Genomic DNA, 25878 nt, shown 5'->3' on the forward strand with positions numbered 1-25878 from the left:
GCTTGCCCCTCTCTCAGTCCCTTGACCATGAACACTCCTACTCATCTGGCCGCTCCCGTGGCAAGTGACAGAGTCCCTACCTCGTCGAGTCTCGATGTCCTCGCGTTGGACATGAAGACCCTTGTCAAGAAGATTCAGGACTTGAGTCACTTGGGCATTGAGGACAGTAAAATCACGCTCCCCAAGATTTGTGTGGTTGGAGACCAAAGTACCGGTAAGAGTTCCCTCATTGAGGGAATTTCCGAGATCAAAGTGCCCCGAAGTGCTGGTACCTGCACCCGTTGTCCCATGGAGATTAATCTCTCGGAAAATGATCCCGGAGAATCTTGGAAGTGTACCGTTTTTTTGTCTTTCCGATACTGGTACGATGCCAATAAGAAGATCAGAGCAATGTTAAAGAAGAGCGAGCCCCTCGGGCCCTGGCTTCAAGTTGTTGATCAGGAAGACGAGCTCTTCATCACATTGACAGACAAAGGAAAGATTCAAGATGCAATTTGGTGGGCGCAGCTGGCGATCTTGAACCCCGGCGCGGACTTCCATGAGTATGTCCCAGGGAAGAATACGCTCACTGCGCAGACCTTTGAAGTCAAATTCTCCCCAAACGTCGTTCGCCTCGACATATCTGGGCCCAACTTCCCAGCTTTGTCCTTTTACGATCTCCCCGGGGTCATCAGCCAGGCCGAGCATGAAGCCGAGAATTACCTGGTGCCCCTTGTCGAGAACCTCGTCAAGCATTACATTTCTGAAGAAAACTGCATCGTCCTACTCACTTTGTCTATGACAGATGATGCTGGAAACTCTAATGCCGCACGCCTGATCGGAAGAATCCAGGGTGCAAAGGAGAGAACACTTGGGGTGTTGACGAAGCCAGACAGGTTGGCTTCTTATGAGTGCTTTGCCCAGTACAAAGACATTTTGGAGGGAAAAGTGTATGGCCTAGGCCATGGATACTTTGTGGTCCGGAACAACCCCGATCCAGACGTACTGCACGGCGTTGCTCGCAGTGAAGAGGACGCTTTCTTTGCGGATCCTTTCTGGTCTGACAAAATGGCTGATTTCCATCACCGTTTTGGGACCCGACGTCTCCAAATCGCTCTGTCAGCTACACTGATGGAGCAAATTCAGAAATCCCTGCCGTCCATCATTCGGCAAATCGACGAGAAAGGAAGACGCATTGATGCTGAGCTGAGCACTCTTCCAGACTCCCCCTCCGAGGATGTGCAGCGGATTTTAATGGAAAAGACGATTACTCTGGGTCTCAAGCTTCGATGGATATTCGAAGGGGGAACTGGCTATGGGGGTTCCGACAATACCCTTCAAAGGGATTGGTGTGACCTGGTTAGGGACTTTCAGGTGGCCTTAGAGAAGACACGCCCGACACTAATCTTAAGTACCGACACCGACCATAGCTATATGGCCGAGAAGTACGACGCCGACGCCGACATGTTTCTTTCCTCTGGCTCCCCTGCTCGTAAGAGAAAAGCGCCTGTACCTGAGCTGAAAACACCAGAAAGCAAGACCCAGAACGTCAATGGGTCAAGTGCATCAACTCAATCAAAGGATCGTGGCGGTCAGAACTACAAAACTGCGTGCTTTAGGGAGTGGAAGGCGCCATTTTTCAGATTCACACTGGATGGAATCCGGAGAATCAAGGAGGAGTCCCACCGTGCTGGGATTCCCAACCAGATTGACCCCAGTGCAATTGAAAAGCTTAACAAGGAAAGTGTGAAGAACTGGGGTGTACTCGCAAACGCTTTTGTCTTCGCTACCCATGGTATTGTTCAAAAGGTCTTGATTAACTCTCTGGACGATGTGATTGCCCAGTATCGCCAGACTGGGCTCTATCGAGAGCTGTACCAAGTTATCACGACTTTTCTTCTGCAGCTCCGCGCCGATTACCTTCAGGAGGCGGGTACTCATTATCGCATTGAGAGTGACAATCCGTTCACCATGGCCCAGGCTCAGCATAAGGAAGCCTCTCTGGAGGCACTGACGAGCCTGGCCAGAGCCCGCCAAGCCTCCCGGGCTAAGGTTTGGCTCCAGGTGCATGGTTATGCCACGGAGGATGACCAAAAGCCCGGCAAGATCCCTGGTGACCTCGGACCCGACCAGTTCTCGCAAGAGCTGGAGATGATGGCTGTAAGTGATCACTCCTTATCTTGAGAAGAACTGTTTCTAACCATCTGATATAGAGTTCCCGCGGATACTACCAGATTGCCAGCTCGCGCTTCCTGGATGTGATCTGTCAACTTGCTCACCTCAAGCTGTTCGCCAAATGTCGAGATGAACTGATCGAGGTCATCAACACCGGCCTGAACGCCAACTGTGAGCCACTCGCCCGCGCATAATGCTTATTTGCCCATTACTAACGATCAAATAGCATTCGAACGTTGCATGGAACTGATGGCAGAAGACCCCGAGCGACAGGCCCGTCGGAATGTACTGACCAAGGAAAGGGTCAAGCTCACCCAAGCTCAAGAGTGGCTCGCCGCAGTCTACCAAACTAAAGACGAGAGCTCTGACATTGGCACTTTCACTGACGAAATCATGGAAGATGTGGAGTGGAAGAATAAAGTCTAGAGGATATCTACGCTGGACAATGGGCTCTCAAGATGACCTGGAGAGTTGAGTGGACTAACGAAGACGAGAATTTGTGTTAGCATTGATGGGAAATGTGTTGAGAAGACATGATGTCATTTGATAAAAAGTAGAAAAATCACAGAATGAAATGTAGGAATACCGGAAATTTGAAACCCCACCTCGAAAGGCAACGTACTAGATCATTCTAAACAAAGTTAAGTGGAGAAAGACCGTAAATAGTGAATGTATAGTTCGTACTTTGTGTCAGGTGAGCACCCCACCGCAAGCGTCCGTCTTGGCGCCCGGAGCTTTAGACACTGGATTCGGCCACCTTTGTGTTTCCCTTCTGCCCCGTGAAACTTCAAGTTCTTTCTTACGACTCTCTCAATTCATCATGCTCCAGGTTCCAGTGCCGGGAAACCCCAACCAGGCCTCCACCAAGGCCGTGATCTTGGTGAGTGACGCAATGATCGCTCTGCTATACACAAACTGACCGGTCAACAGGTGGGAGGTCCCTCGCGAGGCACTCGATTCCGTCCATTGTCTCTTGATGTGCCCAAGGTAAGCCTGCCCTGAGGGTTTTAATACCCACGGCCCCCTTGCGACAACGTGCATCTGACCCAGAACCCCCACTCTTAGCCCCTGTTCGAAGTCGCCGGCCACCCCATCATCCACCACTGCCTCAAGGCCCTCGCCAAGGTCCCCGACGTGCGCGAAGTTCTCTTGGTCGGATACTACGATGAGAATGTTCTGCGGGATTTCATCAAGGATGCCACAAAGGAGTTCCCCCAGTTTCGCATTCAATACCTGCGGGAATACACAGCGTTGGGCACCGCAGGTGGTCTGTACCACTTCCGTGATGCGATCCTCAAGGGCAAGCCTGAGCGCTGCTTTGTGTTGAACGCAGACGTTTGCTGCTCGTTCCCCCTGGGCGAGATGCTGCGTCTGTTCGAGGAGAGGGACGCGGAGGCGGTTATTCTGGGAACTCGGGTCGACAACGACGCTGCTACCAACTTCGGATGCATTGTATCGGACTCGCACACCAAGCGCGTGCTCCACTACGTCGAGAAGCCCGAATCGCACATTTCCAACCTGATTAACTGCGGCGTGTACCTGTTCGCTACCGAGTGCATCTTCCCCGCCATTCGCAGCGCCATCAAGCGCCGTACCACCCGCCCTCGCATGCTTTCCTACCCCTCTTCCGATAACCTTGAGTCCTCCTTCGTCGCGACCGGCGATGATGAGGATTCTGAGAAGAGCGAGGTCCTCCGCCTCGAGCAGGATATTCTCTCCGACCTGGCTGACAGCAACCGATTCTTTGTCCATGAGACCAAGGACTTCTGGCGCCAGATCAAGACTGCTGGCTCGGCTGTGCCTGCCAACGCCCTTTACCTCCAGAAGGCCTTCCAGGCTGAGTCTGATGAGCTGATGGCACCCTCCGCCACCATGGTTCCCCCGGTTTACATCCACCCCACCGCTCAGGTTGATCCTACTGCCAAGCTGGGCCCTAATGTTTCCATTGGCCCCCGTGTCATCGTTGGAGCTGGTGTTCGTATCAAGGACTCAATTGTTCTCGAGGATGCAGAGATCCGCCACGATGCCTGTGTTATGCACTCTATCATCGGCTGGAGCAGCCGAGTAGGTGCCTGGGCTCGTGTGGAGGGTACCCCGATCCCCATCACCAGCCACTCCACCAGCATCATCAAGCAGGGCGTCAAGGTCCAGAGCATTACGATCCTGGGTAAGGAGTGCGGCGTCGGCGATGAGGTTCGTGTTCAGAACTGTGTCTGCCTCCCCTACAAGGAGCTCAAACGGGTATGTACTATTGTATCTATAATTAATTCCCAACTAACCCGATTACCACCTAGGACGTCGCCAACGAAGTCATCATGTAAATGCCAGCCTTGGTCTTTGGTTTCTTGCTTCAAAAAATACCACACATCCCGCCATCTTGTCAATATCGAGCGTCATAATGCTGTCTTCTATTCTTGTCTGCTATTGGATGGTCATTTGCTTCTCAGCTTTTCCTGTTCTAGAATGCAGCACACCGAGGAGTCATTAGAGAATCTAACCGTATCAACCATCGATCCAGTCCAAATCGTGAATCCTCAACGCCGCGTGTCCCAGGAACCCCAAGGCCGCGCGTAAACAGAAAACAGTAAACAAACCCATAAATGACCCATGAAAATATCCGCTTGCTAAATAGCACGACCACAACGAAAAATCAAAACAAATCATCTAACATCATATCCTTCTACCCCCCAATCAACGATACATGCCAGAATCATACCCAGTCTGATGAGTCTGCGCCGGGTACCCAGCATCCTCCGAACCAAACCTCACCCTCGACTCCCCCCGTCTACTCCTCGCCGGCGCCGAATCGTAATACTGCGCCGCCTCCCCAGCATGCCCATACTCCAACGTATGATTATACGGCCTGCCCTGCGCGCCCGACATAGGCGGCGGAACAGCATCATACGCAACGACCGAACTCGACCCATTACGATCCGCTAATTTGACATCTGCTGGATCCTCGCCAACCGCCGCCATACTGCCCATGGGGTCGTAGGCGCCAAGACGGTTTGCGCGGCGGCGGACGATGATATCGAGCCAAAGTGCGGCGATCATGGACGCGGTACCGGTTACGGTGAAGCTGAAGAGGGCTTTGTAGCTGCGGCAGATTGAGATGCCGGTTTTGTTGCCCCAGTAGGTAGCGCTGCAGGAGGTGAGGATTGTGTGGGCCATGTTGTAGCTTAAAAGGGCTAGGGCGAGGAGCCAGATGAGGAGGAGGAGGGTGTTGAGCATTATGGAGAGTTTGGTGGAGAGCCCGCAGGCGCAGTTGGCGAGGGATGTGAAGATGACATTTATGATGGAGAGGAGGGAGGCGATGAGGAGCTGGGTTGGTTGTTCTTTAGTATTTGGATATGGAGTTGGGTTGGGGTGGCCTTACGATCAGGAAGGCGAAGGGTAATTTGTATCCGTCGGCGTGGAGATGGTAAATAAACACGGCGAGGATGATGGCGGTCACGATGGAGGAAAGAAAAATGAGGAATCGGATGCCATGGAATGGCAGAGCCGGGTATGCGGAGGGCTTCACTGATTTGGAGCGCATTGTGAAGTTGCGATGTTGGATGTGGAAGGAAGATGTTGCCCCTACGATGGGTTCAATGTAATGTCAACAAGATCGGCGCTCCACCTGACACGTTGGGGGCTGCGTCACGCCTATTTTTATCTTTTCGTGGCGTTGCTAAGGACCTGGGGTCACTTTTATTTCTCATTAGCACGCTAAAACTAAAACTAAAACTAAAACTAAAACTAAGAGCTAGCCTAATTTTAATAGTTAAAATCTTCATAAACCACCTGCTTTACCTTGAGCCACTCCAATACCGTCTGCTTCAATGCACGGCCGGCGCACAGATACCACGTTTCAGACAGCAATGGGTCCAAATCTCCCGCGTGCATTCTGCGTCGCACAACCCGTGCTCCAGATAGATGAAGTGTGTTCACCTTTATTTGATGGCCGTCTGGGTCCAGACTCGTGACAAAGATAGTTGTGGATCCCGGTAAATCGGGCCACCGTTGAAACGTATCTTCCACCAAGCCTATATCAACGATTGAGATCGACCAGAACAGGCGCAGCCGGGCAACATTTAGATCGGGGAGCTGGGCAAGTAGAGGTGTGATTCCAATGCCGCCCGCAACGAATGGCACGATGGATCCATTGTGGGTCGAGATCTGAAAACTGCCACCAAATCCTTTTAGTGGGACTTCGAGGCCCGCTCGCTCGTTCGTGCGGAAGAGATGGTTGGTGACGCTTCCGTGGCGGCGGATCATCATCTCAAACTCATTGCTGGGTAGGTCGCGGCCTGGATATGAGGATACTGTGAATGTGCGGATATAGTCGTCGTTTAGGCTTGCTGGGTCATCGTCACGCATATGGCTGTAGCCCATGTCCAACTCGTCCTGGAAGGATAATGTCGCATATTGGCCGGGAGTCCAAGAGATTGGCTTGGAGCTGTTGTAGCGGAATCTGAATCGGTGAATGTTGGGTGTTATTGTTTCTTTCTTGATCAGCGTCGCAGACATATCTGTATCTTTCTCCGCCTCAGTGAGGATGTTCTTTTCCGTGGAAAGGTATCGCACGGCAGGATTGTATGGGGATGGTTCACCAGGGTTGCCTCGAAAGGCCAGTCCCCTCTCCACGAAGAATGCCGCTGTGACAGTGACGCGGACCGCAAGCTTTGATCGTGGGAGAATGGCAGCAGCATCTTGTCCCACCAATACTTCCGTGCGTCCTGTGACATAGAGAATATTTCCGGTCTCAAAATCCGGGACCACGTAGCCGGCCAGAGGCGTAGTCTGCAGGTTTCCGAGAGTCTGATACAGTCGATTCCCTGAGTATTCTGGGTAAACGAGAACTGCGTTCCCATTGTTGGACTCGACTCGAACAAATCCAGGAGGCCCGCCGCGAATGTTTGTGTCCATATCAGATGTGCCATGCCTGGAGGACACGAAGATAGTGTCTGTACGGGTCAACAACTCAATGGCTGCTGCAGGAAGCTGTGGTGAGTCAGATATTAGCGTTGGAGCTGGCCGCACAGGCACTACATGCTTTTTGTTCATGTATTTGGGGCAATTTCCAAGACTCTCTTCGATGTGGACAGCCAACTGTGCTTGTCCCAATTCTTCGTCCAGGGATCCCGCCACCATTCTACCAAAAAGCTTCCATCGTCGTCGATACTCAAGGTCAATCGCGAGTCCCGAAATCATATTTCCTGGCGATTGTCTTGAAGCACCAGCTTCATCGATAGCCTGACTGCCGAGCAGTACTTTGACTACGGGGTCGTAAGTACTGTCCACCAGGGTCTTCAGCCCGATGATGGATTCAGCAACTGGTCCAGCGAAGCCTGCTTTCCCGCCCCACAGCGAAGTCCACGGTCGTCCTTGAGAGTCAACGGTGCCCACTGCAAGCAGAGGAGCCTTTGTCAAGAAATAGCCTCCGTTGGCGCTGAGAAATGGGACTGCGGGGTTGTCCATACTAGGAACCCGCATCAATCGGTGCATCCTCTCTTCGCCATCATGCCAAGGAACAGTCCCTGTAACAATCGAAGTCATCGTGGCTTCTGTTGCTGCTCGAATGAGTGAGTATCCGTGAAGGAAATGCGTGCTAGGAGTGAGTTTATGATGGCGAGCGCCATCAGCAGTCTATTATTTCTATTATTAATCCATGTTTGATGATTCCAAATGATTCCAAATGAATTTGATAAATTTCTCATTCAGTAATATCGATGTGGAATTATTTTCAACGCCTCGAAAACATTGTGAAGTAGACCCTTATTTCATCGCAGCAATGCTGCCAGCACTTAGTCAATTTATGAGCTTTCCTTTCCCCGCATCAAGGTCAGTTTCCGTGCTCGGGCGCGGGGTTTCTACCGCACCTATGATAGCACGAATCGGATAGGTGGAAGATCCAAGAGATCTGCGATCACGGCAGAACTCCGGTTAGAGCCATCTTTGCATCGGCGAATCTCAGGTGGGGTGCCTAGCTTAGTGCTAGCTATCTTATATGAGGGGACGACCGGCAATCCCGGCGAACCCGGCGAACCTGGTGAACCTGGTGAAGGCGGCCTTCCAAAAGATAAGCCGTTCTAAGCTCTCATTATGATGCTAGGCCACAGCTCCCGTGCCGACAGCTTAAATTGACCACAGTTCAAATGGAAACAAGTTTCTCTTAATAGCTTTATCTTCACCATGTTGATAGTTTCTTCTCCACCTCCGGCAAAAACGGCAAAGCTCCGGAGAATGTTATCCACGGTAGTATCTAATCTAGCGGCCATTCCTCGGGGATTCCGATGACTGTACGATCAAATTGTGGGACAAGTATTTAAATGCAAGCATTATCTCCCGTGAGGGAGGTTTCGGAGCATCCTGGGCTATGCGGAGCTATTTGCGTTGACAGCCATTGACCTCGAACCTAGTCTAGATCTGTCGGTTGAACAATGACAATGAAGATTTCTTTCGCCATTCTAGGGCTCACTGCCGGCCATCTGGTTGGTTTTGCGTCCGCAGTGCCATTCCACAGTCGGGGAGCACAGTCAAGCAGCTCGACTTATGCCGATGACATGTTCAATACAGCGATTGAGTGGAACGATGGCTTCTGGAATGAGGACGCCGGCTACTTGGTTGCAGCAGCAAGCAATCCTGGTCGATATGACACTCGACACACTGCCTGGTATGCCACACAGCTTTTGGCTAGGAACGGACACGGGGATGTGGCAAGGGCTGTGAGGATCTTTGACAATGTCATTTCGGGGCAGTACCTCGATCCCGCGGACCAGTGGTACGGCGACTACACGCAATCCCCGTCGGCGCCGCAGCCAGGAACAACTGAATATCCCGATGAGGGCCCGTACAGTTCGGTATGGGATTACAACTGCTGAAGACTATGTGTATATACTAACTCTGTCATCTTAGTGGGATCCCAACATTCGCGACTTCGTGGGCTGTGCTTGGCTCGTTGCGCTGAACGATTATGATCACCTTCTCCCCGCTGAAACTGTCGCCAGGGTCGAAAAATCCCTGCATATTGCAGCAAAAGGTGATCTTTATCGCGTCGGTGGTGTTGACGGAGACAACTTGTATCCGTGCTACTCCAATCCTTGGATTATGCGTACGATTCTTCAAAACTGGGTCGGCACACGCGTGGGAGATAAGAATTTGACCCAGTCCGGTGAAAAATTTGCCCAGGAGTTGTACGACCTGTGGAGCATGTATCATACCCTGTCTGAGTTCAACTCCCCGACTTATAGCGGAGTGGCCATGTGGGCTTTGGCTCTGTGGAGCCAGTATGCGTCCGACGGCAGTTTGTTGCAGAAGTACGTCCCGGAAATTTTGACTGCGAGCTGGAATGAGCTCGCCCAGCTCTATAACGCAAACCTGAAGAATCTGGCTGGCCCATGGGATCGCACTTATGGTTACAACATGATGAGTTATACTTCTCTGGTGGCGCCTGTAATCTGGGGCGCTGTGGGTAAAGAATATGCGCCATTTCCAAAGCAGATATCGGGGATGTATCACCAGGACGACTTTGCCTTCTATCCCCTTTTCGCTCTGGCCATGCCCGAAATGCTCAAATACTTGTCAGCACAGTCAAAGAAGAACCTGGTTGAGTTCCCCGGAGAACACCTCCATACGGCCCAGGCTTATTCCCCGCCGTTTGATACGTATCCGCGGAACATCACAACATGGATGTCCAAGGATTTGACCATTGGTGCTGAGACCCTCGCACAGGATGTTATTGGGGGAGCTGCAAAAAGTACAAGTGCATTCAACCCTGCGGTCATCCAGTGGGCGATCGACAACAGTCAGACTGGATGCGTTACGCATTGGGTGACCGAGTCGTCAATCCATGCAGTGGCTTCTCCCAATGCACTGGATATCTCATATCCGAATGCAACGTCAACAGACGGTCCGGTATCTTTCAACTTCCTGTTTAGTGGCCTTGCTGTAAGCCACCGCGTCAATGTCACTGGGTTGGAGGGCCTTCCTGGTTTGAAGTTGAAAGTGACGACGAACGCTCTAGCCGACTATACCATTGTCTATGATACTGACCAGTCAGTGAATGACTTTATCTTTTATAACATCACCTATACTATGCCAGAGCAATTCACCGACACGCCGTTCATCTCGCTTCGGGTTGTTTGATCGGCAATTCCCCGATATAAGAAGTTACTTTATCGCATTTTGGAATAACAATTTCTTTCAAATGGGGTTTGCTCAAGTATAAATACTTAAAGCCCGACTCTTGGTACATTCGGTCATGACTCTTAGTCGGTCAAACCGCTAGTGAATTTGTAGTCTCCGAAGTTCTGGACTCATGCCACATGGAGGCAGAAAGGCAACTTTAACATCACCTTAATTGAATCTACTGCCAAGACAACGATTTTCAAATATAGTATAGCCCTAGCAACTGCTAGATTATGTAGGCCTTTTCCCGACTTTAAATAGGGGAAGCAAGTCTTCCTCCCCGCTCGGCGTTTGGAGCATTTCTTAAACCCGGCCAAACGACGCCCCCACGAACGTCGGTCGAGGCTGTCAATCGTTATGAAAATCATTTCTACCAGACTACCGACTAGTTAATGCGTGATCTCTTCCCTATCAGGGAAGGTTTACTATAAATACACCAATCTCTTTCATGCTGATACGTCTATCGGGCATATTGACTCGATATCAAGGTCATTCAGAGCTTATTTGCTTTCCAAAGAATCGCGACAGAATGACAAACCATCAAAGCACGCCGCCGCGTCTTCCTAACTTAAATGACCATCCATTGATTGGGGATGCCAACAAAATCCCCGTCAGTGCCCCGACACCCGTTGTCTCCATCAGTCCCATTGTCCTACCTGCACCCGATCGAATTGTCGATCTACATGTCCGGGTTACTGCTCCTACTTCTGGCCACGACTTGCCAATTATTCTCCTCTCTCATGGACAGGGGACATCACTTTATCTGTCCTCATTGAATGGCTATGCACCTCTCGCCAATTTCTATGCTTCTCATGGGTTCGTCGTCATTCAACCAACCCACTTAAGTTCCAAATCCCTGGGCCTTGACTGTGAGATGAGTTCAGAGGCACCGTTCTTCTGGCGCTCACGAGTGGAAGATATGAAGCTCATTCTTGACGAGCTCTACTCTATTGAGATTGCCTTCCCGCAAATCCAAGGACGCCTCGATCACACTCGTGTTGTCGCGGTGGGACACTCAATGGGTGGGCACACAGTCAGCATGCTACTCGGAGCCCGATTAATCGACCCTGAAAATGGTGATGAAATTGATCTCACTGAACATCGCGTGAAAGCCGGTGTGGTACTCGCAGCCCCTGGCGATGGTCGTGGCGGAGAGGGTTTAGGCGAGATGGTTCAAGACACATTTCTCAAATACCATAGCCATGAGGAAATGACAACGCCTGCTCTTGTGGTCATTGGGGATAGTGATGAACAACCGTATCTAACCACTCGGGGGCCCGAATACCATGCGGATGCCTATTACAGCAGCAATGGTCCAAAGTCACTCCTCACTATAACGGGCGGGAGACATGGACTGGGTGGTGTTTCTGGTTATGATGCAGCGGAGGCGGCTGATGATGAATGCCCAGAGAGACTGGCTACGGTCCAAAGATTGACTTGGGCATATCTTCGCAGCCGGCTTTATCCTGAGGATCCCGCTTGGTCTGAGGCGTGTTTTATTCTACAAAGGTTTCCTGGCTTGGCGAGGGCTGAAAGTAAGAGGGCGTGATCATGATAAGTCTGGAATGGCATGTACTTGATAGTCTTTTTTTTTTAATTGCTTGACTCAGCAAGCATTCTGTTCTGAAGCAACCTTGCCCGATATGGCATAGAGATTCCTTATAGTCCTGCTAAACTTCTTCCTGATTGTCCTTGGAATGTCTTTCCACACATGCCTAATTTTCTTTTGGGAGTACGTTGCCAAAGACGTTTTTGAACATTTTCAGACGAATAGTCTCGGTCGTCCAGTACTAACACTAGTTGCTGATAGCTCGATTGGCATGAGAGTAACCTTCCAATTGAAGGGGTCGGGCTAATTGCGTCCATCTTCTACATGTTAAGAATACCGTCGTGAATCTATGCCACGTCCGTTACGAAGTAACAACGGAAAAGTCGCGCCGGCAACCTCCATTTCCCTGCCATTCGCTACACTAGGTGGCCATTATATGTCCTGCTTTGCCAGCTTCCTAGCACCGACCCAGGGCCCTGGAGCTCTACCATGGGAAATCACGACCTGGGCAAATCACTCCAACTCTCAAGTCGCCATTCATGCGCGTTCAGGATGTACGTAGTTTCGATCCCAGAATACATCGATGGTTCAATGGAATTCAGCTACCTAGGCCTCGGAGATTATTTACAATGATGCCGGGGCAAAGCTGATTATGTCGCAAGCGGTGTTTGTGCCTGGTCACACTCAATCAGGTCCCGTTTATCGCATTCCCCGCGCCGCGTTATCGCTTTGCTGCCTCGGACTCACTCGCGTCATTTAAATTGCCATCCTCCTCTTGCCAAATACTCCTGTTCTTCCAGTCAACCCGAGTGCTACGCAAACAACGACGTTTCACAGACCGTCCAGCGGGCTCTCCCCGCCCAACCCCCCTATTCTTCTTCGCCTTCCCCTCGACCTGAACAGAACCCACCACAATGTCAACCTACGAAAGTGCGCACTCTTTCTACCCCCATTCCAAAGTGAATGAATCTTGACAAGCAGCCCATTCTAGTTGAACACAACACCGCCGACCCCTCGGCGGCTACTCAAGCCCCGCGCCGCCGCCGTCCTGACCTGTCCACGTTCTTCGCTACCCTCTCCGAGATCACCCCAGCTCCGGACCACCGCCCGCATGCAGTCCCTGTACCGGGCGATGTCAGCGCAGCCTTTTACTCACTTGCTGAGGCATTCGAAGTCATGCGTCGGGATGCAGCCGACATGCCAGAGCGCAATGGTGACCAGGACGGCGAGAATGCAGAGGATTTGTTGACTAGAATGATCCAAACCCTGCTCAATGACGCAGACATGCCACCAAGAGAAGTGGAGGGCGTGAGCGAGGACTTCTGTGACAGTATGGCCTCCATTGCCCGCTCGAAAGTTTTTTGTATGACGGTTTACTGATGTCCCAACTTTTCTCGGTGAACAGCACTCGAGCGCGTCCCCAAATCAGCTCTCAACTCTTCCCAGGTCTGCCCTATCTGCAACAACCCTTTCCTGGAGGATGAATACCCGTTAGTCGTCCAGCTACCCTGCCATCCGACCCATCTGTTCGACCTTGAATGCGTGAAGCCCTGGCTCCGTCTGCGTGGCACTTGCCCGATGGACCGTTTTGATTTCGCGAAGCAGCAGCGTGAGAAGAAAGAGGCATTGAAGAAGCTTGTGGAAGATGATGAAGAGGAGGAATGGGATGGCATGTACGGTTAAACTACCATTCCTGTATGGAAGTTGCGTGGTTCGGCGTTGATAGTGGATGACTTGAGATGACTGCATTTACGATGGCGATGAGCAAAGACGCAGCATTTATGAAGAGCTTATGAACATGATTGTTTGAACGTCTGTTTGAGAAGTGGAAGTTGCTATCGAAAAAAATAGCTAGCTTTTTAATGATCACGAACTTCAGTAGATTTGGTATATCAGACAGTTCTTTATACATTTCTTCTCATGGTATACGTTAAATCATTTGGTGGCAAAGTTCCAACCCCGAATGGAAACACAGCACCACTGCTTACTGTGACTCCTTGGGCCGAATAGCAAGTTTGCCAGCCTGGTCAATCATAGCCTCATAGCCACTCTTCTCCAAGATACCACTTTCATCCCTGGCAACCTCCTTCGGTTGAAGTTCTTCAATCAAGTCCTGATTGATTTTGTTTCCTTCTAGCAAGAACTTGAGGCACATAACGGCATGCTCTTTGATGTAAGGATTGTGGGCATCAAAGTTAGTGCAACGGAGAATGGCCTCAAGACCACCGTATCCACGGATCTGCTCTTGGACTTCAAAGGACTTCCACACCAGCGATGAAAGCACCAGAACTACCAACTTTTTGAGGTTACGCCACTCAAATTCAGACGGATCCTCGGTGATCGGTGGAGACTCTGGGCGGGAATCCACGCTGCCGGTACCGTGTTCGAGAGGATCAGGATCGCTTGGGTCGTAAGGTCTCTCGACGGCCACAGGGACGGGAGAAGAGGGCTTGGAGCTATCGTCGGGTGAAGTGCTGCGCGGCGGAGGTGGGGGTGGAGGAACAGAGCCGAAAGACATCTGGTTAAATTGGCCTTTGGGGATGTTGGCTTCCAGCTCCTTAATCAGAGTGACCAGGTCATAGACGATCTCCCACTTGACCAGCAGGTTCTTCCAGTCGTTGTTCTCGGTAAGGACGGCGAAGAATTCCAAGAACTGATAAACTCCCTCGTAGACTCTTTCCATATCCCATAGATTGAGCGGGAAGTCTTCGGGCAGGGCGCGCTCGGCGCGAATTTGGCCTTGTAGGTAGATCAAAGCACAGGTCTCCGGGATGATGTTATCACGAAAGACGGTAAAAATATATCGGACTGTGAGAATATCCACGCGGCTGAGCGGGGCCGGGATCCGCGGGACACTGGCCTGAGAAGAGCCCGTCACCGAAGCCGGGGAGTATTTGGCACGGAAAATGTGGGTCAGGATCTTGATCACTACTGCCTGGGCTGGAGAGATGATGTCCTTAGGTTGGCCAAAGTCTGTATAGGCATGCGACATCAGGCCATTCTTAAGAACAGCTTCCATGATTTGAACCATCATCTTGAAGTATAGTTCGTCATCAGGGAGATCCCAGGCCGCAATGAATATCAGCAGCTCGCGCAGAAGGTTGCGGCCAGTCTCCTGCGTTAGAAGTATGTGGCACCGTAGTGCTTGCATGTTCCTGGAGCCATTGCGCTCCCCGCCCTTGAGCCCAAAGCTGTCGACGATACCTGCTTGAACGATCATCGGCAGTGCTTCAATCTCTGCCGGTCCCAAAACAAGGGGAATATCGGTAAGTAGCCCACGCTGTTGATCGCCCGGGCGACCCCGGTAGTCATCGTCATCTTCCTCATCGTCAATGTCGCCACCATCGTCATCTCGGTCGACATCTTCACTATATTCGTCTTCGTCTCCTTCGATACTTCCATCCGCATGGCCTTCAAGACTGTGTGAGTCCTCGTCGCCCACCGTTCCTGCATCACCAGTGTCATAATCTGCATCGGCATCACCGACCTGAGACGCCTCTTGTAGGCGGCGCATCAACCCATCCTTGGCCTCTTGCAAAGTTTCAGCAGCAGAGTGAGCTGATCGGGGCATACTCGTGTCCTCCTCTGTCACAGGTGCATCCACCGCATAATCATTGACGTCGGGAAGGTCAGCCCAGCACAGGCGGGGGAAGCCGGCAGTCATGCTACGGTCAATGGTAAGAATTGTTTTCTTTTTAGTAGGCTCATGCTCGTCTTCTTCTGGGAGGGCAGGCGGAAGTTCTCGGGCACGGTCTTGAAGATCGGACCACCCATCAACCTTGGCACCCAGTATCGTTGTCAACGCACGACGAATGTATTGTATCTGCTCCGGGTCCCTGCCCATCTCCTGAATATCTGTCAAGTCCTTGCCAAGGATCTTCTCCATATGATCTTTGATGTTTGCTAGAAGCAGCATCGCAGCTTCTTCTTTGATCGTGGAAGGTTCCCGCGGGAATTTAGCGATGGTCTCCAGCAGAAGATCTTCCGCGGTCTGGTCATAAAGAGCCCGAATCGGGGGGTTAATAACACGTTCTCCGACCTTGACAATGGGCGCAACGCCCTCTGACCTCGCGGTTTGGTCCAATGGCTCTTTAGGCTTGATGATGTTTGTGTCGGCCGTCGAATGGTAACCGAACAGGTCGAGCCAAAGAACCATTTTTCGCTGCTCGTTGTGCATGATGAAGTTATGAAGGTACTGCAGGCAGGTGATGAGGAGTCGTTTATAGAGGTTGACGACTTTCTGCCAGCGCTCTTCATTCCGCGCATTCGTCTCACCATCAAATCCTCTTGCTGTGACCCGCACACACGTATCAATCAATGCGAGAATCCGCTGGTCAAAGCCCTTCTCGGCAGCCAAGTTTTGCGCCTTCTTCGTTGTTGCAAGCAGGTTCCGCGCAATCGTACACAGATCGTTGAGGCGCTCGATATCTTTCACCAGCGAGAAGTAGTTGTATGCAATAAGGTTCGAAGAAGAGTGCTCATATGTTGCTGCCGGACTCTTCCACGCAAATGACTGCGATTCGAGGACCGGGATCGCTTTGGTGAGGACATCGGTGAGGCCTTGCCATATATCGGGTGACATGCCTAGGTTGTGTCTAGCAGCGCATATGGTCAGAACAGGCACAACGTTCGATTTAGAGCTAGCATACATACCGAACTTCACTTTCCTGGTGTGTCTTATAGAGAATTTGCTTTCCAGCAGCCAGCATGTGCTCCAGACGTTTGTCATCGATCATGCCGCGGGTCTCGTAGTGGCTGATGGTCCCGGCCAGGACGACCTTGAGCATGAGCTCGGCGGGAGTGCATAATGGCTTTGTATCCGCCATTTTGCCAATGAAGGGATCGCCGAAACAAATGCTGAGCAGGAACTCACTCACGGTGGGATGAAATGAGATTTGGCGGAGGACAAAATTGCGGTTCTTGCGGTTCTATCTTCACCGCTCGCCCCACCGCCTTTTGTATACATAGATTGGACCAGGGTAGAGATATCTGGAACACCAGAGCGTTTAATCAGTGTTTAGCATGGAAATATTCTGTTTGGTTACAGATATAGGACTTAGATATCCATTCCCAGGGATAGCTCGACTAAATTATTCCCACTCATTCGAAAGTTATATTTGAGCGGCACACAATCTCTGCAACCCCCGCTCTCTGATCAACCAACATACATCGATGCGTGAGAGAATGGTGATAAACCGTGACACCAAATAAGGTGTTCACCATTTTCGTCGTACCGATAGTCCAACAGAATCTCTAAGATTGTCCCAGAATCCCAGATCGTAGATGTTTTGGATACTGGCCATGGAGGTAGGTTTCCACGGTGAATTCGGAAGATTCCTGTTAGAGTCAGGTACTCTGTGATCGGAGCCCGGATAATAAATATCATTGGAGTCCAGTTCCAAGATATAGCCAAGAATTTGATTCCTGTCAATCGGCCACGGTTGCTCTGCGAGATCCGGGTTTCGGGGCGCCCCAGGGATCTGACTCCGTTCGGCCTTAAAGGCAAATTCATCTTCCACGTCACATTTCCAACCAGACCACTTCGAGCTCTCATTTGTTGTCATTCCCGCCCAGATCAAATAGGTATGGTAGACCAAGAAAGCCGCTGCGAGTGGAGCAGTCATTAACATCAGCAGAGTAACAGTGCCGATCTTAGAATCGGCCGTAATGACAATGGCCCAGATGTTGAAATACATCGTCCAGCCTTTCATAGCTGCCTGATACTCTGGTGGGACGATTTCTTGCAGGGTTTGGCTCAACAGTGAATATCCAAGCAAGGTACCGTATGTCAGTAGGATCGTAAGTGAGAGCAGCAGCGACAGGAAGTAAACATAGTTGTTGGCCCCGACGCAGTTCATTAACCAGACACAATGATGATCGTGACGAGACACACAGGCTTGGCATATATTGCAGTGCTTACTGCGTGCTGGTTTCAGAAAGAGGCAAGAGCTGCAACGATGTCCCGGGTAGAAGATGGCACAGTCATAGGGATACCGTTTCATCTCCTCTTCATGATTCTTTGACGTGACGAAAGACTTCGTCACCACACACTTGTAAATGAGGACGTATGGCAGGATGACAGCCCCTGGGACCACGAATTTATGGGTACTTGACATTCGAGGCCATGCCGTTGGCAGAAAGAAGAACTCGCCTATGGCAAGTAAGCCCAGGAAAAAGATCTGGTTCACAGGTTAGGCAATGGCCGCGGGATAAAAGATAGATGACACTCACCAGAACCAAAGGATGATTCTCGTGCAAGACGTAACGGCCAGAGCGGTCCCAAATCCATATCAGCCGCCCACCAAGGAGATGTGCGTCTATAAACACGATTCCATTCGGAATATATACCCATAACAGCCGGTGGAAAAAAGCAATCGGGGTTTTTCTATCATCCTTATCAGTCCTGTTCCACATGACTTCATTTGCTTCGCTTTACCTAAAGACAGGAAGTCGGCCAAAAAGAGCGACGAATGTCAGAGATGAGATGCCGAGGATGACCAGGACGACAGTGCGGAGAGCTCCCATTGTTGTGATGGGGGAAGTGAGACCTCTGCTAACTTTGTGTCACTAATGACATCCGGATTCATAAAGCCAAGAGATCTGGAACACTTTCTCCAAGTTTCATTCTCCTATACCTCACACTGCCCGCCCTTGAAGTTGTTGACTCGGCCAGCGTCTCGTCGCGGCCCGTCTTTTGGTCACGTGTTATCGTCCCAATCGGGAACGCGATTTCTTGAACCTGGAAATTCAATCAAAGGATGACTTCACTGCCACTGAAACTCACTCGTACTAGCAAACACGGTCAAGGCATCTGACGTCTTCTCTGCATAGCCATTCTATCCGCGGTCCAGTGTCCGATGTGCCCTGGGACTGGTTGACACGTGATAGCGCGTCAACAAGGCGACGCCGTTGTGCCATTAAACCTGCAATACTCAGCCTGTGTTTAGCAGGCCAGCTCCATTAAAGATCCGCCATGGGTATTTTACAATCTGATGGCAACAAGATCCCTCTCTTTGCAAAAGAGGACGATGGTCCTCCAACAAAGACGCAGTTCTGGCTATCCCAGAATATCCCGCGCCGAGAGGATTACACAAAGAAGATAAAAGTGTGTGTTCCTACCTGAAGCCAGTCTTTTCTGGGAACTGGCAGGGCTGACAGGTGCACAGGCAAATGGTGGTGAGGTGGTAATATTAGACAAGGGCCCGGAAGTCGTCAGGATATTGAAGCCCGGGAGCGAGAACAACCCTCGCGAAGGGTATGGTCTTCTTTGGATTTCATGACATGTGTCCAACTAACAATTATTTTAGTCTCTCATACAAATATATTGACGATTCAATAGCGTATGGACGCGTCCCTAGGGGCAAAGCTCTCGATGCATACAAAGTCAAGCCTTCTGCGCCACGGCCAATGGGCGCAACACATATTCCCAGAAAAGGCACGAGAACGGATTTCAATTTAGCAGATGACCGAATTCTCTATGATTGGGTTCATCAGTTTGAAAAGACGCAAGATCCGCTCAGCGGCAACAGGATTTATCAAGATTTGGCCGAAAGGGTATGTACCACCGACTCGACTCTACGAACTCCGATTTATTGATCGTCGCGTCTAGTTCCCGCAACATCCATGGCAATCGTGGCGTGGGCGCTATTTGAGAAAATTGCGTGGAAAGCCTCGCCCAGGGGGTGGAGTTCCCAGGCCTGACCTGCTTCATGGGGTTGGACCAGAGTCTACAAGAAACCATATACAGCAGCTTCCCTTGACAACTGCACAGTTCAGGCCATCAGCCAATTTGACTTCACCTACCATGAGCTCAGGAGACTCCAACTCAAAGCGAAAATATCAATCGAGTCCTCTAACGCCCAACTTTCCGGCGGAGGCAGCAGCATCTTCACCAACGAAAAGAATCAAGCTCGAAAGCTCCGAGCCCCCTATATTTGCGGGACAAAGCTCATCTGGCGATCAGCTCCATTCATCCTCAAGAACTTCAAATCTAGCAACACATTCACAAGCCATTCCTCACACCCAGCATTCGCATTCTACCACCCACTCGACACAATCGTCACCACGTACACAATCAATGCACAACCCAATGCACGAGTCATTAGGTAATTCCCATGGTCAAACAGATCCAAACTTCCTCGATCTACCATTTCTATCTTCAAGCCCAGAACCAGACGACGGTGAAGAAAGTGAGGAAGAAGATCTTCCAGATGTCGACGGCTGGATTAACATGCAACTGGCGCGAGGAGGAGTAGATGAAGACACAATTATCGCGGTTTTGCGCTCTGCGACTATGGACCAAGGTCTTGCTGACAAGGTGCTGGAAAATTGGGGGGCAGGATCGGCAGTCCCCGATAGCATGCCTGGGGTATGGACTGCCGAAGACGATCGGTGTTTGGAAGCCGGAGATGCACGGGACGTTCAACGAGTGATGACCAAACATGGGGAAAAGTTACTTAATACCAGGTGGGAATATCTCCGCATGGCCAGGGAGAGGGGCCTGCTTTGAATGTACGTGAGTCAATGCATAATATTACCCTAAACAAACGGAAATTTATCTCACAAGAGATTGGTGACAATAAACACGAGTATACAAGTGAATATGCAAGATTCAGGCCTTGCGAGAATTCAGAATCGCTAAGAACGCATATGATACAGACGTCCATTAGATGCACAACAATTACAAACCCTAGGAAAATAGATCAAAGGCAAGGACTCCTATAAACTCCTTTGCTAAAAGTGATAGTCAAGAGGTTTTCCCTCAGAAAAGGTGTCATCAGGCTGCAACCTTCGCTCTGCACCATAAAAGCACGCGGGATTGCAGATGTTCAACCCTCCTTGAACACCCTGCGAAACGGTTAGCAATTTCAATTGAGCATTCAGCACATTCAATGGACTCACAGATGACTTTCGTAGAACAGGAGCATCTAAGGAAGAAATCAATATGGCTGTCGCATAGTTTTGTTTCGGAATAATAGACTGACCTTTCGGGGGCACTTTTCGTAGCAGCTCTCGATTGACACTTTTGACCGCTTGCCATTGTTCCAAATAAGGAATGCGTAAAGCCCTTCGGTCTCCTGATCGCGGATTATTGTGTCCACGCTGTCAATTTCCTTATCCCAATTCTTACCCTTAGGGACCCAGGTGCTTTCCTCTTCAGTCTCGTCTACCTTGGCCTCGGGCTCGGTCTCGGGGGTTGGATCTTGGGCGTTTGTGGACCGTTTTCGCTTCTTGGGCTCGGTGGATGGGGTCGCAGATGTGGCCTTAGATTCCCCCATGGACTTCCGCTTCCGTCCTGGCCCAGCTTTGGCTGCTGGCTTCTTGGGCCGACCACCAATGCTCTTGAAGTACTCCGTAAGGACCTCCTCAGCCCCTTCCCTGGAAGGGTAAGTCAGAAGACGCGCGACACAAAGTCGAATGCAATAAATGTCTTTGTACTCACTCCAGGTTCTCTTCTGGCTCCCAGGTATGATCCGCAAGCTCGTCATATCCTTTCCACTTCACCAAAAGTTGAAGCTTGCCCTGTTGATGATGATGAGTTAGCGAATTCAGCGGTGTACTGTAACAACAGGCGCAAGGCGGGCATACGTTTGGTAGAAAATTATGTTCTCGGATTGACTCGACAACGTAGCTATTGAACTGAGTCAGATAAATGGATCCGTTGGTAATGCGCCGAGCTCAACTTACACGCCCTCTTCGTCATCTTCATCCTCCTCGTCTTGGTTCTCTTCGACGGAGTTCTCGGGGTTGGCGCCATTCTTGAAAGGGATATCACCAATGTCTTCATCAGACATCTCATCGGAGACGGGGGCTAGTCCAGAGTCAGCTCAGGCAGTTCACGTATAGTTCGGGCGCGCAACAGATCAACAACGCGCATTTCACTCACGCGGCATATCCGGGCGATGTAGGGAGACAATATTGATCAATCGGGAGAGCAGATTGGCGGTGGAGAGGTAAGAGCCACGGGTGAAAAGTGGACAGCAGAGAGTCGCAATCACAGAGGCCGGGGCAAGTTGGGGGGGCTGCGCGTGGAAGCTGAGGAAGGCGGAAGTGCAGCGCTATACCGCTTTGGGTGGCCAGAATTTAATTTGCTGTGCTTCGACGGCTCCGATAGCTTTCACCCCCTCTACGTTCGCAGGAAAGAGACCAGGGTGCTGTTTTCTTCCTTTCTCCCTTTCTACTCTCTTTCTATCCCTTTATACCTCCTGCCTGGTGGCAGTCCACCGTCAAGATGGCGATGCGTACGAGTTCCCTTTTCCCCAGATGCCCCTCATTACCCCCCGGTGCTGTTGCTGACCATGACTCGGAATTCTACAGAGCTTGACCTTTCTCAAGGTAAATAGCATTCGATTGATCTCGGTTTACGATGCCGACACGCAGTCACTGACACCCCCGGATAGCTCAAATGTTGAAGGACGAGAACGGTCGTCCGTTTATTGTCGTTCGCGAGTACGTTCACCGATATATCCTCCTATCCGCCCCGGCACAACAATTGGACCCTCGGAGATCTGGAAAACTGGAGCTGACCTGGTGAACTTGCTTCAAATAGTCAAGGAAGAAAGAAGAGACAGCATGGAACTGAGGCTGTCAAGTCGCACATTGTTGCTGCCAAGACCGTGGCCAGCATTGTGAAGTCCTCTCTGGTACGGACCGTTCCAGTAAACCGATGAAATGGTATTTAATGGGTTTATTTAGGGTCCCCGCGGCTTGGACAAGATTCTGATCTCCCCCGACGGCGATATCACCGTTACCAACGATGGCGCAACCATTCTCGGCCAGGTTCGACCCGACCCCTATCACTTCCCTATCGACCCACCATGGAATCGGAAAAAGCTAACATGCGGGATAACTTCAGATGGAAATCACCAACAACGTCGCCAAATTGCTTGTCGAGCTCTCGAAGTCGCAGGATGAGGAAATCGGTGACGGCACAACGGGTGTGGTGGTGTTGGCTGCGGCCATGCTGGAGCAAGCTTCGGAGTTGATTGACAAGGGCATTCACCCCATCCGGATAGCCGACGGATACGACCAGGCCTGCGACATCGCTGTTGCAGAGCTTGACAAGATCAGTGACGAAATCCCCTTCTCAAAGGATGACACCTCCAACCTCCTCAAGGTTGCCAAGACCAGCTTGGGCAGCAAGATGTATGAACTAATCAGCCCGGACCAATGGCCCTGCTTCATCTAACATTCTCATAGTGTTTCCAAGTCTCACGACCAGTTCGCCAAGATTGCCGTGGATGCTGTGCTCTCGGTTGCGGACCTGGAGCGCAAGGACGTTGACTTCGAGCTGATCAAGGTTGACGGCAAGCTGGGCGGTGCCCTCGAGGACTCTCTGCTTGTGAAGGGTGTCATTATTGACAAGGACTTTTCCCACCCTCAGATGCCCGATGAGGTCGTGGATGCCAAGCTGGCTATCCTGACCTGTCCCTTCGAGCCCCCTAAGCCTAAGACCAAGCACAAGCTCGACATCACTTCGGTCGAGGAGTTCAAGAAGCTCCAGGAGTATGAGCAGACCAAGTTCGCCGAGATGGTCCAGCAGCTCAAGGATTCCGGAGCCAACCTGGTTATCTGCCAGTGGGGCTTCGATGACGAGGCCAACCACCTTCTTCTTCAAAACAAGCTGCCCGCTGTCCGTTGGGTCGGTGGTCCCGAGATTGAGCTGATTGCCATTGCCACAAACGGCCGTATTGTGCCTCGCTTCGAGGACCTGACTGCTGATAAGTTGGGTTCCGCCGGCCGTGTCCGTGAGATGACTTTCGGTACTACAAGAGAGAAGATGCTGGTCATTGAGGAGTGCGCCAACAGCCGGGCTGTCACTGCTTTCATCCGTGGTAGCAACAAGATGGTACGTTGGATCTTTTGAGTGTGTGATAGAATGTCGCTAATACAGAATGAAGATCATCGACGAGGCTAAGCGGTCACTACACGATGCTTTGTGTGTGGTTCGTAACCTCGTTCGCGACAACCGTGTTGTGTACGGTGGTGGTGCCGCCGAGATTGCCTGCTCTCTGGCCGTGGAGGATGCTGCTGTCAAGGTGCGTTGACTCTCATCTTCGGACGTGTTGGAGCTAGACTAACCCTTCTTGAATTGAATAGAGCCCCGGTATTGAGCAGTACGCCATGCGCGCCTTCGCCGATGCTCTAGATGCCATTCCCATGGCTCTGGCCCAGAACTCTGGCCTGAGCCCCATCGAGACTCTGGCTTCCATCAAGTCGCGCCAGATCAAGGAGAAGAACACCCGCCTTGGTGTCGACTGCATGAGCACCGGCAGCAACGACATGAAGGAGCACTTTGCCATTGACCCTCTGATCGGCAAGCGCCAGCAGCTCCTGCTCGCCACTCAGCTCTGCCGCATGGTTCTCAAAGTATGTCTACTCCATCGTTTGCATTGATCGCGTCGAATTAACAACAATCTAGATCAACAACGTTATCATCTCTGGTGATGACGACGCTGAATTTTAGGTTACCCGCACATAGTCCTAATGCCTTGTAGGCGTCACTGGAGTAGATCCCTTCGGTACGTCGGCTGAAAAAATGATGATTTTGTTGGACTCTTATGTACAACATGGTCCCTACATACATAGAACTCTCTGAGTTGAAATGAGAAAAGGATTTATGATTCTCATCCGAGTACTCTCCATCCAATTCATACACCGCAACCCTTATGGATGAGAGGCACCAGTGCTCTGAGCGCTTCCGTAGATCCAGGCGAAGCAGGTGACTCCCCTCCCACTCTCTTTCAGCACATGTGCACATTACAAGTCTCTTTCAGCTTTGAAACTGTACACATCTCCCAATAATTGCAAGTGCCCGTTTCAGCCTGTTCCCGCCTTTCTTCGGAAGTACGCCGAACACTGCGACTTTCAAAATAAACATCCGTACACCCAACACTCTCTTAACACGGCCCCCACGCGAGACATACGCTTGATCATTTGATGAACGGTAACGATTTCCGTGGGTCCCCGTGCACCTACCTTCACAAGGGTTATCCAAGATGCCGAGGAACATTAAACAGTAACCTCGACACACGATCTCTCTTTCATCTGCCATTCATTACCTCGGATCTCTGCTGGACCAAATGACTAAACTCCCGATGGGGTCAACGCTGCGTCGTGTTACCCAAATACGAGGGCACCTGTCTATCTACATTCGGATTCAGCCACACTTCATTATAAACATTTTGTTTGAAATATTCTCGTCATCTCACATGGAGTTGAACATCCCTGTATGATCCCCGTGGGGTTCACTCGTGAATCTATGTACGGGGTACCTGCTTTTCGTCTGTAGGAATCTGGAGATCCTGCTGCCTAGGAATAACGTCCATGAGATAATCTGTACTACCGTCTTCCGCAGCGGGTCCGGGTGAGGTAACGAAAGGCGACTTCCAATTTCGCCGTAATTGGTACACAAAGGCGGATTCGTGGATGTCTTGACACTATACCCGTACCAGCTTTAGAAGCTTGATACTTTGGCACGACATCTGTTCCGGGATGAGTCTATCGTAAGAGATGTCTAGCCTATGGGATATCGTGGAATATGGTAAATTGGTATAACTGTAAATTGTCTGTTGACCAGGACGGTCGAATCGCAATATCACTCTTAGCCAGGTGTTGAGTAATTTCGCCGATTTTCTCTAGGCTCCTTCCTCTCCAGGACCCTATCGTGCTTTTTCTTTTAGTCGAGACCTGTTGAAGAGCTCGTTTTCTTTTTCACCTGGTGCACTAGTATCAGGAATTGTATTAAACAGGGATCCAGGTTTGGTTTAGCCCGCCATGGTTTCACAGCGTGGAAGTGAGACCCTAGTTCCCCGTGACTTGTGATCCACGGATCTCGATGATCTACTGCGGCTCGACTATTGCCGAGACAGTCTTTAGCCTATATCCTTTTTTTTTCACTTTTTCTTCTTCATGTCGATTCGCTATGAACTGTGAGCAATGGGGCCTCCAAGATGCATCCGCAGGGGAAAGCAGCATACCTCTCTCGTATCTCGAGACAGAGG

At 50.8% G+C, this 25878-nt stretch overlaps 11 protein-coding genes across 11 annotated transcripts; 7 read left to right on the forward strand and 4 right to left on the reverse strand.

Annotated features, from left to right (window-relative positions):
- Window positions 1-27: 27 nt before the first annotated feature.
- N7443_008867 (putative dynamin GTPase) lies at window positions 28-2580 on the forward strand (the record flags this gene model as incomplete). Its single annotated transcript, XM_056888923.1, has 3 exons — window positions 28-2139; window positions 2193-2325; window positions 2381-2580. The coding sequence occupies 3 exons, from the start codon at window positions 28-30 to the stop codon at window positions 2578-2580; spliced, it is 2445 nt and encodes an 814-aa protein (XP_056738225.1).
- A 394-nt stretch (window positions 2581-2974) lies between these two features.
- N7443_008868 (mannose-1-phosphate guanylyltransferase) lies at window positions 2975-4475 on the forward strand (the record flags this gene model as incomplete). Its single annotated transcript, XM_056888924.1, has 4 exons — window positions 2975-3034; window positions 3085-3141; window positions 3220-4395; window positions 4449-4475. The coding sequence occupies 4 exons, from the start codon at window positions 2975-2977 to the stop codon at window positions 4473-4475; spliced, it is 1320 nt and encodes a 439-aa protein (XP_056738226.1).
- Window positions 4476-4845: 370 nt separating this feature from the next.
- N7443_008869 (uncharacterized protein) lies at window positions 4846-5692 on the reverse strand (the record flags this gene model as incomplete). The annotated part of the gene is made up of 2 exons (XM_056888925.1): window positions 4846-5475; window positions 5531-5692. 2 exons carry the CDS (start codon window positions 5690-5692, stop codon window positions 4846-4848), a joined length of 792 nt encoding a protein of 263 aa, XP_056738227.1.
- Window positions 5693-5913: 221 nt separating this feature from the next.
- Window positions 5914-7695, reverse strand: N7443_008870 (putative oxidoreductase, FAD-binding; the record flags this gene model as incomplete). Its single annotated transcript, XM_056888926.1, has 1 exon — window positions 5914-7695. One exon carries the CDS (start codon window positions 7693-7695, stop codon window positions 5914-5916), a length of 1782 nt encoding a protein of 593 aa, XP_056738228.1.
- An 890-nt stretch (window positions 7696-8585) lies between these two features.
- On the forward strand, window positions 8586-10284 carry N7443_008871 (uncharacterized protein; the record flags this gene model as incomplete). The annotated part of the gene is made up of 2 exons (XM_056888927.1): window positions 8586-8999; window positions 9055-10284. The coding sequence occupies 2 exons, from the start codon at window positions 8586-8588 to the stop codon at window positions 10282-10284; spliced, it is 1644 nt and encodes a 547-aa protein (XP_056738229.1).
- A 571-nt stretch (window positions 10285-10855) lies between these two features.
- Window positions 10856-11875, forward strand: N7443_008872 (alpha/beta hydrolase family protein; the record flags this gene model as incomplete). The annotated part of the gene is made up of 1 exon (XM_056888928.1): window positions 10856-11875. The coding sequence occupies one exon, from the start codon at window positions 10856-10858 to the stop codon at window positions 11873-11875; it is 1020 nt and encodes a 339-aa protein (XP_056738230.1).
- A 963-nt stretch (window positions 11876-12838) lies between these two features.
- On the forward strand, window positions 12839-13558 carry N7443_008873 (uncharacterized protein; the record flags this gene model as incomplete). Its single annotated transcript, XM_056888929.1, has 2 exons — window positions 12839-13238; window positions 13281-13558. 2 exons carry the CDS (start codon window positions 12839-12841, stop codon window positions 13556-13558), a joined length of 678 nt encoding a protein of 225 aa, XP_056738231.1.
- Window positions 13559-13859: 301 nt separating this feature from the next.
- Window positions 13860-18400, reverse strand: N7443_008874 (Alpha/beta hydrolase fold-3; the record flags this gene model as incomplete). Its single annotated transcript, XM_056888930.1, has 5 exons — window positions 13860-16470; window positions 16529-16803; window positions 17110-18054; window positions 18107-18260; window positions 18312-18400. The coding sequence occupies 5 exons, from the start codon at window positions 18398-18400 to the stop codon at window positions 13860-13862; spliced, it is 4074 nt and encodes a 1357-aa protein (XP_056738232.1).
- Window positions 18401-18981: 581 nt separating this feature from the next.
- Window positions 18982-20384, forward strand: N7443_008875 (putative transcription factor Rap1; the record flags this gene model as incomplete). The annotated part of the gene is made up of 3 exons (XM_056888931.1): window positions 18982-19130; window positions 19183-19429; window positions 19485-20384. Coding segments are annotated over 3 exons (1296 nt in total), but the record flags the coding sequence as incomplete, so codon positions are not given.
- A 319-nt stretch (window positions 20385-20703) lies between these two features.
- N7443_008876 (chromo domain-containing protein) lies at window positions 20704-21768 on the reverse strand (the record flags this gene model as incomplete). The annotated part of the gene is made up of 7 exons (XM_056888932.1): window positions 20704-20722; window positions 20777-20802; window positions 20860-21253; window positions 21318-21397; window positions 21464-21506; window positions 21563-21686; window positions 21762-21768. 7 exons carry the CDS (start codon window positions 21766-21768, stop codon window positions 20704-20706), a joined length of 693 nt encoding a protein of 230 aa, XP_056738234.1.
- A 405-nt stretch (window positions 21769-22173) lies between these two features.
- Window positions 22174-24341, forward strand: N7443_008877 (chaperonin-containing T-complex subunit CCT5; the record flags this gene model as incomplete). Its single annotated transcript, XM_056888933.1, has 9 exons — window positions 22174-22210; window positions 22276-22324; window positions 22425-22518; window positions 22571-22654; window positions 22731-23020; window positions 23075-23723; window positions 23776-23913; window positions 23975-24244; window positions 24297-24341. 9 exons carry the CDS (start codon window positions 22174-22176, stop codon window positions 24339-24341), a joined length of 1656 nt encoding a protein of 551 aa, XP_056738235.1.
- Between the last annotated feature and the right edge of the window lie 1537 nt (window positions 24342-25878).

The sequence above is a fragment of the Penicillium atrosanguineum genome (genome assembly GCF_028827265.1).
Source record: "Penicillium atrosanguineum strain IBT 20685 chromosome Unknown utg000007l_segment0_segment0, whole genome shotgun sequence".
Classification (NCBI taxonomy): Eukaryota; Fungi; Ascomycota; class Eurotiomycetes; order Eurotiales; family Aspergillaceae; genus Penicillium; species Penicillium atrosanguineum.